Source organism: Lissotriton vulgaris, chromosome 11, assembly GCF_964263255.1.
Source record: "Lissotriton vulgaris chromosome 11, aLisVul1.2, whole genome shotgun sequence".
NCBI classification, from domain to species: domain Eukaryota; kingdom Metazoa; phylum Chordata; class Amphibia; order Caudata; family Salamandridae; genus Lissotriton; species Lissotriton vulgaris.
Window position 1 is genome coordinate 755,221,884 of NC_141699.1, and position 19,124 is coordinate 755,241,007.

The following is a 19,124-nucleotide window of genomic DNA, read 5'->3' on the forward strand; positions in this document are numbered from 1 at the left end:
TTCTGTGTTTTTTTCACATGAAGCCTGTGGGAGTACGCCTTGCATCCATCTACCCATGCCTAGCCATCAACCCACGCAACCCGTCCATCCATCCACCGATTCATTCATTTATCCACCTCACTCACTAGTTTTAGCATTTTTATCTGGATGACTGGGACATTACAATGATTGTTTACTTTATATTGTAACTTAGATTGAGAAGCTTTCCATAGCGCCTCTCACGGCGTGACAGCACAAACGCATTTAGCGCTATTTAAAAAAGTGCACGGGCGAACAATTACTTACAAAAACTATTGACACATTCAGTTAGAAGACAGTAGTAAGCCCATCTCCGCTGCGATTCGAAATATAAATAAACCGGGTTAGACTGGGGCGACCTGCTGTCCGAATATTTCTCACCTTCACGTGCTATATTCTAAACCAATTTAACGCTGGCTCAGTTTAAAAACGCCGGCTTTCGGGAGCACCGCGGGAGGGAGCTTGCGTCAGGAAAAGTGGGCGGTGCGTGCCCAAATTCACACTGAAGTGAAGGGTTTTTGCATGAGGCAAACGACGCAGAGAAGTCGAGAAGCGACATAATGGTAAAAGTAAGGACGGAGGTCCTTGTAATGAGACAAAGTTGACAGCAGGGAGGCTGGTGGGTGGATTCAGACCTAGGACCTAGACCTAGGATGCGAATTTTCTACCGGTCCGAGATCCTGTCGGACGAATCTGGCAGAGGAACGTCCGCGAACCGCAGCTCACGTCTACGCGGGTCTCCCCATAGCGCCTCTCAACCCCCTCCGCTACAAGCCACAGGTTCTCTGTGCACACAGTCAGTTGAAGGGACCGCAAGGGCTCGCCAGCTTCCAATCCAGCTCACCTATATTTCCACCCCAGGCCCCGAATGGGTTAAAAGTTCGCCAGCGATGGGCGCGACCTTGTGAAAACCTCGCGGTTCGCGAACTAGCGCCTATATGACTGATGGTTGAGCATAGCGCGAAAGATGGCGGACAAGAACAGAGAATTTAATTTTTTGTAAAATTGCCACACCAGTATCTAGTCATGCCCCGGCATAGCAGAAAATATACCTCTAATACTAAAAAAAAAAGACCATGACGATTTTGCGGCGTTAGGCCGATGCTCCTTATTTTTCGACTGGCTCTTTTTGATATATTGGGGTTTAAAGGTCCGGCCACTTACTGCGTTCTCTCTCCTCTAATGCACCTTCTTTCCTCCTAATATTACGGAGCCGGGACGGGGGCAGCGGCTTTAAAAAATTCAAACCTCGTTTGGGGGGAGGGGGCCGGCAGAAGTGGAGAGGGGTGCTTTGAGCTCAGAACCCCATTGTCCCCCCATTTCAAAGGGGGAACCTGCCCGCTGCTCGTCCTTTTGATTGATGACGCTGGTGAATAAGTGGGGAGCGCGGAGTGACAGTCCCTGAATGGTCCCCTTGCAAATAAAGAGGCCCGTGGAAGGCACTGGGGAGTGTGAAGGAGACGGGCTCGCTGGCACTCACCAAGCGCCTAGATAAAGGCGGCCGGCACAATAGCACCTTCTCTGGGGGGACAGACAGCCTTTACAGCACTCCTGGCGTCGTATCCTGCTGGGGGGAGCCTGCCCTCTCCTCGTCAGCCCCTCGGCCGCTTTTCTTTTCCTCCCCCAGCAGTTTACTTTGAAAGCAACAATAAATTCCTGAAGACGGGCGCTGAATAACAACACCGCGCTCTGAAAGACAGAGGGGGAAATATACATAGTTTGCTCTGTCCTCCTCCAGATCAGAGGGCAGGGAAGTCGCCGAGCTGGGGGGACAGCGCCCCGCGCATCTCCCACGCGCCGCTGCTCTAAGAGCAAGAGTGAAAGTAGCAGAGACAACATCAGGAAAGTAGGAAAGTGACTCCCCAGTGGGCGGGAAGTATTATGAGAAATGTCTCCTGTCCGCAGCATCACTTAAAAAAATATTATCCAGAGGAAATAAATAAGGCATGTCCTCAAATAAGTATGTTTCAGACTTCTAGGTGCCCTGGTGCCCCGGAAGCTGTATTAAGCAAGTGAAAAAAAAATCAGAGAGCGGCGGGAGCATCTTTCATTCTAGGGGGACCCCTCTCAAGTGGCTCTCCGTCGCCGTCTCCCCAGCCCCTCTGAAGAGCAAGGGGTCTGGGTCACACTTCTGCACTGAAGCCACAATTGTCAGGATGAGGAGGCAAAGTGTGAGCCCTCAGCCAATCAGCGCCCGCCCTCTGCAGACGGGACAGTCTCCCGGCCGACCAATCAGGAGCCGGCAACCCCGAGGAAGCTCTGAGTGGAAGGACTAATAAATACTCCGGAGCGGAGCCCCCGCTCACTCTGCACCAACCACGTCAGGACGTCCGCCCCGCGCCCCCGCCGCTCCAACCCCCCCTCGGACCGAGCAGGGACACTCACAGCGCCTAGAGCCGTCCTGGGAGCAGCATCTACCCGCCTGGAAGCGCCTCCGGTTCCTCTCGCGCTGGGACAGGGGCATCGCGCTCACAGGAGGAGATCCCGCGCCCGTGGGTACCCCTGGGATTGGTACCAGGAACTTTTTTGTGGTAAAAAGTGGGGGGCGCACCTGGACTTCACCTCTGGGGTCAGTGTAGCGAGCGATGAGCTGCCTCTCTGGTGCTGTCCCGAGAATGATGCGCCCGGCCCCCGGACAGAGCTACCCCCGCAGCGGATTCCCCCTGGAAGGTAAGGAGGCCCGCAGCTCGGACACTCTGCAGCGGACACAAATGCACGCAACTGCCCACCGGACAGATTAGGGGAAAAAAAGTTGAGACAGAAAAAAAAAAATAGGTTAAAGATTTTAGAAAAAGAAAAAAATAAGAATGCGCATCAGCTTTGTGGCCACAGAAAATCTGCTCGCGTAAATGCGGCCCGTGTCGTGCCACGGATTTGATATCGAGCTTACCTGCTTACACACAAACTTTTTTTTTGTAGAGAGGTCCCTCACACACAGCACAGCGGACACCACCTGTGTATAATTCATGGATTCGGACACCTGGCACTGACCGTTCTCTTTCTACTACGCCTCAGAATTGAACTGTTTCGTTTTCACAAACAGATCAGCGTGTTTTGTAAACAAATCACCACTTGACCTAATCGCAGTGCCGTTTGCCACATCTAATTAATTGTTTTTGATACACAACCCCACAGGGGAGGGGCGGGCACAGGAGGGTTTAAGGTAACAACACATGCTTGCGGGAAGTTAGTTCAGCTCAGTTGTTAAAACTCTGGAGCAGCGTAAAGTTGAATTTTAGAATTCCGCGTCTATCTAAAACACAATAAAAGTATCCGTAAAACAAACACCTTCAAATATGTTAATCATGTACACACAGGTGGTCAGATGGGTGACCAGACGGTGACGCGGTAAATATAATGCACGTGACTGACATTGTTTACCAACAGCTCTCAATTTACACTCACCCACGGGTGATATATTTTCCGAAGTTCGTCTTTTTTTTCTGGCTCCAAGTACGTTTCACTTTTTGTTCATATTGTTCTATTATATATACATTTATAGACAATTTACACCGGTTAAACTACAGGTGGTTTTCAAACCATCCAGCCGCTGTGACCTGGTTTTATAATCTTGAACATTCGAAGCTGCTTTACTTATACTAAAAAAGTTTTGTTTATATTTTGCGCGTGTTTTCTTCATATCTATCCTCATAAGCCCCGGCCTTTTTATTTCTGAATTCCTATCCGCGGTGTACTTTAAAAACACATATCTACGAAATATCTCTCTCGAGTAATTTTCAATATTCTGTTGCAGGTAAAAGCGACACATCTCGACCCGAAAATAAATACGGCGCGCCTCGTGTAGGAAGTTTCACTTTGTTTACAGTGCGCGCGTACTGAGTAAAGCTCTTTTGACCTCTGGCGCACGGCTACTTACATTACTGATGTACATAAACTTAATATCTGACTGAAAGACAACCCTTTTAAACTCGTTTTTATGCAGCTTTTCAAGCACGCGGGCTGTTTATTTGTGCCACTTGTCATTGCTGGCTGATTTAAGTAAAAGTTTGAAGTTTGTGTAAACGTCTAACGCGTGTTTGGCGTTCTCTGCAGTGTCCACACCTCTGGGCCAGGGCCGCGTCAACCAGCTGGGAGGAGTGTTCATCAATGGCCGGCCGCTGCCCAACCACATCAGGCACAAGATTGTGGAGATGGCCCACCACGGCATCCGGCCCTGCGTCATCTCACGCCAGCTGCGGGTCTCTCACGGCTGCGTCTCCAAGATCCTGTGCCGCTACCAGGAGACCGGCTCCATCCGGCCCGGGGCCATCGGCGGCAGCAAGCCCAAGGTGAGCACCTCCGCCCCGGGGCGGGCAAGCTGAGGGGCGGGTGGGGAGAGGGGCACGTCAAACTCAGAGCACACTGAGGGGGCAGGAGACCCTAGGCGGACATGTCCACTTTGAGGCACACTGAGGGGACAGGAGATCCTAGGTGGACGTGTCCACTTTGAGGCACACTGAGGGGGCAGGAGACCCTAGGCGGACTCGTCCACTCCGAGGCACACTGAGGGGGCAGGAGACCCTAGGTGGACGTGTCCACTTTGAGGCACACTGAGGGGACAGGAGACCCTAGGTGGACGTGTCCACTTTGAGGCACACTGAGGGGGCAGGAGACCCTAGGTGGACGTGTCCACTTTGAGGCACACTGAGGGGGCAGGAGACCCTAGGTGGACTCGTCCACTCCGGGGCAGGTGACCCTGGGAGGGAACTTCAACTTCGAGGCACAGAGCGGGCACTCCCTGGGGGCAGGAGACTCTAGGAGGGGACGTCCACCCGAGGCTTGGTGCTGGCACACTGATGGGACTGGTGGAGAGGGGCAGAGGGCACAAGTTGAGCACGACAATCTTGCGCACAACGCTGGCCCACTAGGGGGGCTGGTGGAGAGAGAGGCAGTGTGTCCAAACCTCGCACCTCCACCCCTGGGGCCCGGTGCTGCCAAAGAGAGGGACGGGAGGCCCAAGGGGGGATACCTTCACCTCCAGCACTGGCACACCAGGGATGGCACAGCGGGCCTCCAGCTGCGGCACTGAGGCTGTGCCACCGGCACTCTTGAGGGGGATGGAGAGCACAAGGGGCAGCAATTCCAAGGTGACCACCTCCTCCCATGTGAGGAGACAGGGCAGCGGGCACACGGTGGATCCCTCCTCGCTGGGACCTAGAATGAGGGCTGCAGCCGTACTTTTAGTCAGGGCCTCTGGAATTATGTGATTGTGTGGCACTGCGTTTTTACGAGTATTTATATATTTGCCACATTAGTCACAAAATAAATTATTTGCTGCATAATTGCATATTTTAACAACCATAATCTTTATAGCACAAATGGTTCAAAAGTTATTAACTATAAACGCAGCAACAGATGTTGCTGCATAGAGTAAGGCCCATGGAAAAAGTTCACTGGTCACCTTTCTGTTGCTTATTGCTATATGTGGGTGTTAAAATCAGGTGCAACCAATGCATAGACAGTGGTAAGATGTGTAGACATGGCAAAATATTACTATCATAAAATGTGCCACATTAGGCTCCAGAATGTGCCTTTTCTGGCTGCAGAATGTACTCATCCTTTCTGCGTAAGTTGTCCCAACCCTTCCGCATAATTCTAGTGACTATTGATTTAGTGGAGAAGGGAGAGCAGGCCCGGGATGACCCCTGATCCACCTGCGCATGGCGTGCGCCCTGCGGACACACCGAGAGTAGGCCAAGGGTACAGCCCTCGCCTCTGAGAAGTTGTAGGAGCACCTCTGGCACACAGTGTCGAGCACAGTGCGGAGGGAAGGCCCTAGCCCCTGCACCCGTGAATGTGCACCCAGCTGGCACTGTGGGGGCTGCAGGCAACAGGGAGGACGAATAACACCTCCACCCTTCCACTCTGATGGGGCTAGGGTGGGCTAGCACTATTGGAGTATCACTGAGGCGGCAGGTGGACTGTGGTTGATGGGCAGGTGGGCTCTGGGGGATGGTCAGCGCCGTACCTGAATCGGGGTACTATCCAGCCTGAGTGTGGTGGTGGGTCTGTACTTACTCTGGGAGCAGATCTAACAAGAGCTCTTATGGCATGCCTGCACTGTATTAACATACGCAAAGTTATCCCATGTGATTAATGATGGTTATCTACATCATTCATTTGTATGTGTAAAAAGGAGCATTAATGACGACAGGATCTATCTACCTCGCTCTCTCTCTATCTACCTACCTCTCTAACTACCTACCTTTCTATCCAACTAACTACCTACCTACTTATCTATCTATCATTTGTTTCTTGTAATATCTGCATGATGTGAATGTATTTCAAATTTGAAAAGGCACTTTTAGAAACACATGTTTTAGGGAGTGCATACTTCGAGGGTGTTTTATATGATTCACCAACTCCATGGCGAGGCCTTTTCCCTTTTGGGAATCATGCGAAAAGTTTAAGAAGAGCTGCCTGCTAGATCCCGATTACACTGAATTGTATTTTTCTCATTCTGTCAGCGAGTTTTGGGGGCGTGTTATTAACCGAGCAATCGTTTGTCTAGAACTTTAGTATTTTTCGGAGATTATATCACTTGTTTCTTTTGGTTTGAACTAAAGTTCTATTTACATTGATTCTGATTTACACCCGAACACATTTAATTGTGTTAAATTTAAGGTTGCTTTATTTTTCTCACGAGATTCTAAATTCTGTAGGATGATTTTAGCATTTGAATTCAACATGTATGATTTTACCACAATGTGTAATTCCCTTTTTCTACAACCCTCGCTCCCTCAGTGCTGCTTGGATATAGGACGTTGTAAGAAAAGTATAGTTTTCTAGCGTATGGAATATGCCGTTGTAATATAATTTAACAAGGGTGTTAAGACTGACATTTTGTCATGAATGGAAGAACAACTTTGGGGCTCTAGAAGATACTATAATTTGCTCAAGTGCACTATTTGGGCAGAGTGGAATCTCAGAAGTTTGGATTCGCCATTTAGCCGCATAATACTGAAAAAATACACACGGCAGTTAATTGTGATGTGGGCTTATATGTTTATTATATACACGTGTTAACGTGCACACTTTCCAAGATTCATACTTAGGTATGTTCTACTAATAATGATGGTTAACTTAGCTTTGATTTTAAGCGCCAAGCATTGCTTAGTCAAGCGCTATATTCTTCTCCTGAAACCAACCACACTTTTCTCGTCTCCCTAAACTGAAGCAGGTGACCACGCCGGATGTGGAGAAAAAAATTGAGGAGTACAAGCGAGAGAACCCGGGCATGTTCAGCTGGGAGATCCGAGACAAGCTGCTGAAAGACGGAGTCTGCGACCGGAACAGCGTCCCCTCAGGTACCTTCCTCATTGCGACTTCCAATCACACATTACCCATGAATACACGAGAGGATGCTCTTCCACAGCTCCCCGGGCCATGCGATAACAACCCATTAATGCATCACACCACTAACCTACAGGCCCTCTTCCTTTTCTGGCGCGTTATGTAGGGGGTCAGGCAACCAGGCGAGCCTGGAGTTTTGCGTATTTTGTCTGCGCGTTCAGAGCTCCTTTCAGTGCGCTTCGAGGGGCTGTGGTGGCTTCGCTAGAGCATATTTTCTTGGAACACTGGCCGCTGCAGATTCATAAATGTGGCTTGCATTTGCCTCCTAATTTCTGCTTTCGGGGACTGTAGTGCGCCTTTAATCACAAAAAGGCAGCGGAGCGCTGTTTCCCGACTGAGCGGAGACATTCCAGGGTATGGAACCGCTTAGGGGCGCGCGGGAGGAGGGCACCGCTGGTGGGTCCAGCGCCTGTGTGTGCAGGCCCGAGAGAGCGTCTGCTCTCACCCCTCGAAGTGATCTGTGGAACGCACTCTTTTCACCATTATCACGTGAAGTGCATCTCTGACCCACACCGGACCCCCGCTGTCCTGGTGTGGGACAGTCTCTTTGTCGCCTATTGTTAGTTTAAATCCAAATGAGCTTTAGTTTGGAAATCTGTCAGTTGATATTCCAATGTAGTGATGGTCGATGTTTAGCAGGAAGTTAGTCACCAACACAGATCATCCACAGCCACAGATTTTAAAGATGTCTTTACAGCCGGGGGAGCACCCATAGTATAGATTGTATCGTGACAGAGTGTGGTATATGTAGTTTTCTGATGTTGAAATACATTCTTGATCTGCAGATTTCTTCTGGGCTACCATTTTAGGTCTAAGTTCTTTTTCCATCCATCCATCCATCCATCCATCCATTCATCTGTACAGCCAACAATCCACATATATTTTCTGAGTTTGCTTACCTCTTTGCATCCCACACAACTTGGCATACAGTCCTCAATCTCACCCACTCCTTAAAAATCACCAAAGTCTTTCTCATTTTTTGGGGGGCGACGGGGGGGGGGGGGGGGGTTGGTTAAATGGGGGTCACATTATATCACACCCATAATAACTCAGGACTGAATATTCTGTGTTAAAAATAATGTAACATTTGCATGAAGTGATATGCAGATACATATTACTAGATTCACAAAACTTTCTAAAATGAATAATCTTCTGGGAACTCAGGAATAAGAATCATTACTTTACAGTTACAGAGAACTTTTAGTGAATCAGGCCCAGAGGTAGTCCATTTCACAATCAATACAAATGTATGTATTGATGTATTTAACCTACACATCAAATATATGTGTGCGTGTATACTTGCTCTCCAACAAGCAGATGCACGTGTGCACACACACACTATATATATATATACACACACACATATATATATATATATATATATATATATATATATATATATATATATATATATATAGAGAGAGAGAGAGAGAGAGAGAGAGAAATATGCAATTGCCAGCATGTAATATGCTATTTCTTGCCATTGTTAAGCGTGTGTGGGGTTTTGGGGCTGGGGGAGGGTGCATGACGCACAAGAAGCAAAGCATTGAGTGTTGTCATGAGGCCTCTTCTCTCCCCTAACAATCGTAATAAATAGTGAATTACTCTCCCAGAATCTGTATATATTGTTTATGCAATGTAGGTTTGTCTTATGAAGTAGTTACAAACAAAGTTATTCCACCAGCACCAAAACACAAGCTTCCAAAATCATTCACTGGGAGAAAACCACTCTGAATAGGCCCCCCGACCATCACCAGTTTCCTACTATAAAGTCATCATAACATACATATTATGAGACACTCACCAGTGTTTTCACAGGTCGGTTACACTGAACTGTGGTAATAACATGGACGTTGACCTATGCATTGCGGTAATAATTATATGAGTGTGCATTTTTACCTAGAGTGTGCATTTATAACTACATTCTCTTAAATAACGTGTTATTGGAACACATTTATTCCATTTACACCATACACAGACACATATATTTATGCCATGGCAGTGAAAATAAAGTGGCTTCATCTCACATGTTATTTCAATCAACTAAACTAATAAACACGCATTCAAACATTTATTACTGTAGGCAAATGTATCATTCCAGTTTACTGCCACAGTACAGCAATGCTGCTCTGAGAAAAACACGATTTCTGCCTCGCAGATTGCATGTAACAAATACTTTAAACAGGGGAAACAATTTTCCTAAGTCACATGGTCTCTTCAATTTGATTTTATCTCCCTACACTAAGTTAAAACTTTGCACCCTCGGTTCCCTTAAATATATTTTCTTAAAACAAGTGAACATGAAAACATGTCAGGTCATAAACCATATAAGCTAATGTGCAGTGTGTAATATTCTAATTGTTATCATTGGTGAACGAAGGGTGGACATCATGACTGCCTCCAGGCTTTACCTCTGCTGAGTCTTGGTCACCCCAATATATATAATATATATTTTAAATAGTAATTTATTTGACCATGCCTTTGCATCAAAAGATTGGGAAAGACGTGCCATCAGGGGCAAAAAGGACATTTATTTATGTGCATGGTGGTAGTGTGTTCTCACTGAACATGGCTCATTTCAGGGGTTTTCAATTTTGATGTGTGCCACTCATATAAGTAAATGCACTTTTTGCATCAGAGAGTACCTTTGGCTTCTGTCTTTATTTCAAAGGAACGGCATCTGTACACTTTTGGGTGTGAAATATATATATATATATATTCACTTTCTCGTTACTAACTTTATCTTTTCCAACTGAAAAACGAGTGAGAGCCCAATTTTAATGCAAAGTGTCATTTATTGCCACCCAGCTAGTCCGCCATGACGCGTATCGGCTGGTTCACGGCCTTGATCGCATGATATATATATTTATTTATACACACACACATATATATATATATACACACACACACACACACATATATATAATATGTAGTAGATAGACATAAGTATGTATGTAGAGGAACACTTGCAGCACATAAGCATGCGTGCACACACACACACACACACACAATAGTGAGCCTGAATTTGTACCTGGATTATACAATCTTATTAAATGTGGCCTGGCATTCCTCCTAACTGTTGTCTATAGTGCAGGTGGGGATGTGTACATCCACAGTAATGTGTGCTCTGTGTGACGTTGAGTTGGGGGAGGAGCCTCTGCATGCGGTGTCTGCGCTGAGGGAGCCACAGAAGGGCAGAGCCCCTGCTAGGGCACCCCTGAGACACTGCCTCCACCCTCCCCTGTTTCCAGTCAGTGTTATAACGGCCTCTCCTTTCTCTCTGTTTGAAGTGAGCTCTATCAGTCGTATATTGAGAAGTAAGTTTGGGAGAGGGGAAGATGATGATGATGATGAGGAGGAGGACGAGGAGGCAGAGAATGAAAGGAAGGAAATGGAAGAGAGCGAGAAGAAGACCAAGCACAGCATCGATGGCATCCTTAGAGAAAGAGGTACTGTAAGGCCCCTCCCCTCACCTCCCAACCCTGATCTGGTGACTTGTATATGTCCTAGTCAAAGCTGGCCCGTCCATCTCTGTGCCAAGGAGTTGGGGGCGATGTGTGTCAGAAGAGGGCCCCTGCAGGCAGATATCCCTGAAAAACGCATCAAGGGCCAGACTCTGCCACAACCAGTGCTAATACAGAACAAAACAAAACAAGTTCAATTGGCAACACTGACATTTCAAATTACTATAAAAGCTGGGTTGTACAGAGCAGGGATGTTCAGCATAGGTCCAGCATGGGCGGAGCTGGTCCTTATTTCCAAGATATCCTTTGTCTATGTGGATGAGTTTCTATGCAGATCCAATGCATGTACATATATTTTAAGTGGTTATCGAAAAACGTACATTGGGTCCTGCCTTCCAGGAGCTAGATTGGTAAACCCTGGTATACGGTGTTTACAATGTACAGACCATTCATAGGCTAAAGCATGTCAGGAAACGCCCCCTATTTACAGGAGGGCCCTCAAATCCCTTAGTGTACACAGATGATAAGGGACCAGGGGCAGAATCTAGACAGACACCCCAGAGGGGACTAGTTCTTTGTGACACCAACGTGATTTTCCCACCCTCCCCAAGCCTTGGCCGTGCGCTCTCAGCCACTTCCTTTTTGGAGAAAGTGTGCCGGAAGTGTCCTGCCCTCCCTAGGTGTTTACTATGGGGCAGTAAACTATCCGAGAGAGGTGTGAGGGCAGTGAAACCGCAGCAGATAAGATCAAAGGGGCTTCCGATTGAAATCTGTCCCTCCTCGAGACCCGTTAAACGCACCGCTGCTTCCTCATTGAGGTGGGGGGAGGAGATTGAGAGGTGGGAGTTCTGATTGCGTGCTTAGTGCAGGCTGTTGCTCACTACTACCGTCATAAAAATCACAGTGACACTCATACTGCAGGGGAGGTTTGTTACCTAACAATTCTCTGTTTTGGTTTTCAATTGTGTGATTCAGCAATCGTTTTATTCTTGCAATGTTTGTTTGAAACACGTTCGAGTAACATGGAAAACACTCTCGTCGCCAAAAACGAATTGAATGACGTAATAGTTTTCATGTGGCGCACATTTTGATCTAACAGTTACGATAATTGTAAATGCTTGCTTGATCTACTGTGGTAGTTCATTGATTTGGACAAATTCAAATGATAGTTGACAACAACATACTAAATACATTTACATTTTGCAAGTGTTTCACATACTATATGTGTGTGTGTATATATATATATATATATATATATATATATATATATATATATATATATATATATATATATATATATATATATATATATATAGTGCATTTTAACCATTTGCCAAAACAGCTACAAAAATACCGACTAAAACATGGCATTTCAATCTTTATGAACCAGTAATTGCCATATAACTGCATACACCTACGTTCATTAACACTTTAACTTACTCAGTGTGTTGCAAAAGGAATAAAACCACGACAGACATGCTTACCTGTTGAATACACTCCAGTGAATTTACTTTGCATTTAATACAAATAAACGCCCAACCTCCATGAAATACTTTCCCACCGTTAATTCGCCACCCTTTGAAAAACAAAATAAAAGCTACCTGTCTTATATAGTGCTTAGTGTCGCAACAGGTTGAATTTTCTACGAGGTGTGAAGAGCAGTCATTGCTGTTAGTCAACTTGAATGTGCTTTCTTTATCGACCTTGGAAGGATGAAATGCTGAGCGCTGAATAAAACTAGTTGCATACAGGTTACACACAGATGCCAGATGTAAGCTCTTAAATGAAGCAAGAGGTTTTAATTGCTTGCCTGCCTTTTTCTTAAACACACACTTGTTTAAACAAACCCTGATGTCTCGATGTGTTTGCATCAGGCTGGTAAATTTGTGGCCCAACGCTGTTGTTTATTTGAGTTTCCACTTTAGGCCTTAACTGCATTAAAATAAATGGAACGAGCAGAAGGGCTCATTTAGCATGAAAGATAAACAGTGCTCCCAACAATTTCCTTGAAGCTTTTAGAACCCTGAAGGATGGTGTGTGTACGAGTGTTAATGCCACAGCGCCCAGAGGGCCCAAGTGTGCTGGTAAATGCTGAGACTCAGCAGTGGCCTGCAGAGGAAGGCAGTGGCTCAACAAAGTCCCAAATGGGCTGGTCAAACATTTGTACAACTTCTCCAGCTTTTACAAAGAAGGCCTTCTCTACACAATCCACACTTGGAGATGAACTTGGCGAACAAAGAGGCTGGAGTCCATTGAGACTCACACTTTAGCTTTGCCTGGACAAAGCTTCAGCTAGCAGCAGCTTGATGTGAACAAAAGGAGGCAAGCTTTTTATAATTCAAGGAGAAAAGAAGAGAAAACAGCTGCACAAAGGGCCCTGGGAGGACATTATGGGCCTGCAATGAGGGATGAATTATTCAATGAGCCCCAAAAGGCGCGCTTCTCCACACTTTTATGGACTCTCCACCGTGGAAAAGTTGCAGTTTTCACCTACAGAATGTATCTGGCGGTTTTTTTTTCAGCCTGCTGATGCTGAGAGCCTTTCAGAGAGCCAGACAACCCCATTAGTTTAAACTGTAGCATCATCTGTCTGGGAGAAAGCACACTGCTGGATTAAACAACTTAAAGTCATCTCTGTTTACTGTGCCTTTCACACAATAGGGAACCCCAGCAGCAACAACAAAAAACACAAAAAATAAAATAAAAAAAGAGAACACAAAGCAACAAAAAGCAAAATTAAATCCAAGAGTAAATAGATACATTTTTGTAACTTTATAAGTAGATGAAAAAATGCCACAAATAAGTTCTCTGTCAAACCTTTGTGTGCTGGGCTTCTACAGAAGCCAGCTGAACCCTAAATAATGTGGCTGGCTATTTAAAGACAAAAGGCTGTAATTGATAGAATCATGAGGCCTTCTTTGTTGTTTTTTCCTTGGAGCGTGTTACTTAGAACGTGCTGCTTCCATTGTCTGTGTCTTATATTGAAATTAGCCTCACTCATGTTTCATCAAGCAAAGATTATTTCAAATGTTTGCATTTCTGTCCTGCTCTGAGCTAGGTTGTTTCAAATGGATTGCTGGGGATCAGAACTAAATAAAATAGACGTATCACATGCCTAATATGTAGTTGCATATAGTTTATCCATTTACTCAATAGCTCAGCTGATTCCTACTTTAGCTGGACTTTGTTAACTTCAACATATGTTAACTCTTTTCAAGTGTCTGAATTAAACTTTTAAAACAGCAGCAGACAATTTCCCACCACACAAACATCTCTTCTAAAATGTGGTTCCTTTTTAAAGAAAATACATGCACATTCATTTGTCACTTTCCTGTGGCTTTTTGTTCCACAGTAGTAACAATTCCTGAAAAGAAAAAACACACAGCTGCGCATATCTTTTAAACTAGGCCTAAGAATAGAGAGCATAACAAGAAATTCACCCCAAGCAACTGACTGAGGCATGTATAACAGAGTTCCTCGAGGGGCAGCGCCAGGGCATATTTTGAGAACACCCTATGTAATAGATTTGTGATGGTATTCTTTGTAAAATGTGTTCTATTTGGACATCCTAACACTGTATAATGCATTTGGGCACTGCTGGACCTACAGTGGACTCCCTGGCATTTGCTGTTTGAGGAGGGTTTTATTTTGGTACACGAAAGCCATTAATAACTAGAGTTTGGGCCTTGAGTGGTTAGGGATCCAAGCACGTGAAATTATAAAGGGTAATATGGTACACAACAATTTTGTTGCAGTATGGTGTGAGACTTATTTAGTATTGAGCAATCCCAAGGCACAGAAAGCCATTTCTGTAGTCAACTCTAGAAAGCACTGTGCTTACTCAACTATCCCAAAGTAGGATGGAGGATGGTTAATTGATTCAGCAAATTGAACTGGTACTGAGGCAAGTGTCATTTGCCTTTAATGAGCTTGTCAAAGTTCATGGTTGAGTCGAGCACAACTCTGAGGTTCCTTGCTTTGCAGGTCGGTGTAGTGCTGTTCACTGGGTATATCAGAAAGTGTGGTTGGTCAGTATTGTAGCATCTGTTTAGGGGCTATGCGGAATTCTGTTTGAGGCATGGGTTTCAATGTTGTCTGTGCCCATTTAACCCTGGCTAGCATTCATGCAAGGTGCAAGATGTTGAAATACGTATAGATTTCAAAGTTGAAACAACTGACCAGCAACCCAAAAGTGAGGTGAAAATTGGTAGGATTTTTAGAGCTAAACTGAATAAATATATGCTTTTCCAAGTGAGCGATTAATTAAAAAAACACCATTCAATGAACCAAATGTTGGTGCACATGACTCTGAAAAATGAAGAATCAAATGTCAGTTGCAAATTCTTAAAACATCCCTCTGAACTTTCTAATGTTGACCGGCAGACCATATCTCTTGCTAGTTAGAACACGTGTACGCAGGATGGATTTGTTTTGCCAAAATTGGACCTTTGCACAACATGTTAAAATACGTGTGACAACAATAGGAAAACATAAATGTAGGCTGGTGTTTGTCCATGCATGTATGTAGAGGTACGTGTATCTCCACGTCTACTAGCACACAGACCTGTTTGTAGGTAACTTGTCACTATTTGAATAGTAATATTAATAGGGGTCCGAACGGGCCACTGAGTGACAGTGACATTTATGTTCTCACTCCTAAATAATTAGTGCTCAAATACATATAAGATGTTGCACGACACAAAACACACATCTGGTTAAAGGGGTGTGAGTGTCAAGAGGTACTGTGAGTTTGGAGGACTCTGTGTTGTTGCAGTCTTTTAAATGCCACACAATCGAGGCTTGTATTGAAGAATGTCTTCCCCACTGTTAAGTCTTTCTCTCACAGATCAGTGGCAGACTGGGCTTCCCGCTAACCTTGGTGTCTATGGGTTTAACGGTGAGCAGGAGCCAGCCCCCTGCTTCCCTGAAGAATTCGGGATTAGCACCATTAATTCCCAAAATACCCTCCCCCTGGTGCTCTTTGAACATGAATCGGCCCTTCTAAATGTTTCTGTTGCTTCGCCGGGTGACATGTAGTGCTGCACAGGGGCTGCCGCGCAGCCCGGCCGGCTCAATGGGCGCCTGTGTTCGCGCTGCCTCCGCCGGGCCAGAGCGTGGAATTGGCCCTCGGGCGCCGCCGTCGTCACAATGGACGCATCCGCAGTCATGCGCGCTGTTAAGATGGCGGCCAGGCCCAGGCTGTCCCCTCTCAAAGCTGCTCAGGCAGATTAAACGGGATCCTTTATTCCCCTCCACTTTCATCTCCGAGCAGGACCGCCCTCTCTAGCCCCGGGCAGACATTTGAGAAATTTCTGGAACCGCCCCCATTTTTTTAACGGTACCAAAAGGGGCGAAAAACACTCCAGGCCCCGGACAAAAGCCACGAAAGTAATAGAAAGCGTGTTCGACCGCTGGTGACTCGCTGCTGCTTGTGACTGCGTTGTGAGGGTGGTGGGGCGCATTACACGATCAGATCTACCAAAAAAAACAAAAAAACGGCTGCTTCAGGAGTGCACATATTTACCATGTTTAGGGTGCACGGTTTCCCACTCTTGTATATTGTATAAACGAAATGAAACAACTGCCTGTGAACCCACACATACCAGTTGCCAGACAGAGTCAAACAGTGAGATCAAGTAGCCTCTTGGCAGTTGTAAATAGTTACTTAGTCCTGTTCTTTGTATTATGACGTACAGCCTGGACAGTTTTTCTATTTCATAATTTATTCTCAACAAAAAAGTTATCCCATCTTTGTTGTTTTAACAATTACATGAATAAACATTATAAAACATTTTCATAATATATAAAATAAGTACACCTTAAAATCACATACAACAGCAGAGTAGTCATTAAATAAGGACAACAGTTGTGCCATTCCCTCATATACGTGCTACATTTGGGAACAAATAGAAGACATTTAAAAACAAATTAGAAATGTAGTTCCCTCATTAACTTTTACTGAAGAGAAGGGAGTTTTAGTTGGCAGAAAGCTAAAATAAAGGCAAAAGATTGAACAAGAATAGCCTAAATTTAGCACACTGGTATGTAGCCACACAGGAAATGAAGGAATGCAAGTACCACAAAATAAAATAACGGATGACCTATACGCCTGAATTAAGACATCATGAGACCCATGGCGAATCCATAAAACAACATCAACCTCTCCTGCTTTACAGCTCTTAAATGCCAAAAACAAAACTTTTAATGTTTTCTAAATTTTATTCCCACGCTAAACTGAAATTCTTTTGGGGGACTCATTCCTAAAGTAGCCTGTTATTCATACACAAAATTATCCTTTTTTTTCACTCAGTTTCTAAAACATACATGCAATCAAACGCATATGAGGGGAATGTCCAAGCCCAGTAACTATTTTATATCAAATAACACGCATCAAATCTTGTAAGGGTGATAGGAGTCCACTTCTTTTTAAATGTTCTGATCTTGCTGATACACCAGAAAATACAATTAAAGAGAGAATACCAGACCTGACACTGGCAATGATTTTCTGCATAATAGCTAAAAAAAGGCTTCAAAACAGCAGTTTCGTTTTTTGTAGTAATTATTACAGTTTAACCACACAATGATGGGAATATCTCTTTTTTAACGTTTTTAATCGTCCATTTCATGGACATTTTCAGGTATTATATGTCATCTGGTCCCAAGAGGGCTTCACACAAACCAGCCCAGACACATTGTGGAATATTTGGGCGTCCTTTAATGCATCCCGAAGAGCAGTGGGCAAATGATGATTGTACCCTGGGCACACGATCCAGGCCCCTTGCTCAAATATTTAGACACAACGTCACAATTAAGGATCTGTGGATCTGTCTTTGAAGTGGTTTGGTTTGATCTGAAGGATAGTTTGAGCCTGGAAGATGGGCAACTTGATATTTTGTTTGTGGTTACCGATATACGTTGAGGAAACTAAATCAGGAACTCGCTGGTTAAATACTGATTTAATCAGTGATCCAAAGGAAAGCCATTTGTGATTGAATTATACATGGCATTCATCACTGTTTTCTTTCCTTTTTTAAAAAGCAGATTCTTAACAGCTAACCCTAGAGTGGTTGTTTCCTGTTCTCTGTCATTCCTTTGATGCTCTTTGTGGAAGAATTCACTGCTGTTTTTAAAGCACTTGATACGTGGTGTTGTATTTAGGCAAGCAATGCTTTCAGTGAGGTAGTGACCTTTTTTTTAAAGCGCTAAACAAAATAACCATCCACAGATCACAGTGGAAAATGCTATAGTATGTTTAAGAATATATACACTCAACTCTTCACACTGTTGTACTTCCCCCATCAAACTGTTCAACACATGTAAGCGCTGCTATTGCCATCTGCAGAGAGCCCTGGTATTGTGAACTGCAACCACTGTGATTGCCACTGCATATAGGATTGCCACTATTACTAAACCTACTATTGCTACTACATTTACTACCCTTAGTTTGACCAAAATTCTGATTATATTCACTATTCCTACTACAGGCCCTATAGTCAATAATATCACTGTTTCGACAACAAATATTCTGCTTCAACTATTACCAATGTTATGGCTACTAATACAAATACAACTTGCAAGACTAGTTAGTCCAACCGACGCCTGTTGCGCCACTATGTTTAGGTTATTGCTAAAACTATCACTTCTGCAACTACAACAATCTCACAAGTAGTATACGTTTTCTACGATTATCACTACACCTACCACTGCTATTGTTTCAACTACTATCAAAACTACCACAATTATACAACTACTTTAATATTACTTCTAATAAAAACAACAGCAAAGTGTGGGAAACATTTCTAACCTTAATGAATGACGGGATTCAGAAGTACAAATGGGGGAACTTCCAAAGTAGAATATATGTATTTTTAAAGCTATATGTATCCAGCTTGGCTTGGGTGAAGAGCATTTGCCAGTTGCTGCGTATGAAAAGTAACCACGTACATTGATGCAGTCTATTTTGAATTCAAGGTTGATGTGGCGCGTAGGTTGGTTTGTCGCCGCAGTCGCGCGCTGTGCGTTTGACCGTTGCGTCGCGCGCAGTACGTAGACCGTTGCGTCGCGCGCGCAGTGCTTTGCACTGTTGCGTCGCGTGCACTGAGTGCAGTGCGTATCCATCTGCAGGAGAGGGGGCTGTGGGGCAGCTCATGCCGACAGAGCAGCCCGCCTCCCCCGGGCTGAGCAATAAAACAGCAGCGGGAACGGAGCAGAACTACAAAGTGCTCTCTGGTTCATTTAAGGAGAAATGGAGTGAAACACCGAGCAATAACTCAGGCCGCTGCGTTCAGC

At 44.8% G+C, this 19,124-nt stretch overlaps 1 protein-coding gene across 6 annotated transcripts in view; it reads left to right on the top strand.

The window, feature by feature from the left end:
* The window catches only part of PAX3 (paired box 3), a 118,819-nt gene that overhangs the window by 12,914 nt on the left and 86,781 nt on the right, over positions 1 to 19,124 (top strand). For 2 of the 6 annotated variants that reach the window (XM_086944848.1, XM_086944851.1), the window contains exons 1-4: positions 2,350 to 2,688; positions 4,072 to 4,307; positions 7,199 to 7,325; positions 10,662 to 10,820. In XM_086944848.1, coding sequence (XP_086800974.1) covers positions 2,604 to 2,688; positions 4,072 to 4,307; positions 7,199 to 7,325; positions 10,662 to 10,820 — 607 coding nt within the window. In that variant the 5' untranslated portion in view covers positions 2,350 to 2,603. Of the gene's footprint in view, positions 1 to 2,349; positions 2,689 to 4,071; positions 4,308 to 7,195; positions 7,326 to 10,661; positions 10,821 to 19,124 lie in introns of those variants that run through there. The other 4 variants (XM_086944847.1, XM_086944850.1, XM_086944849.1 and 1 more) reach the window with 3 other exon arrangements.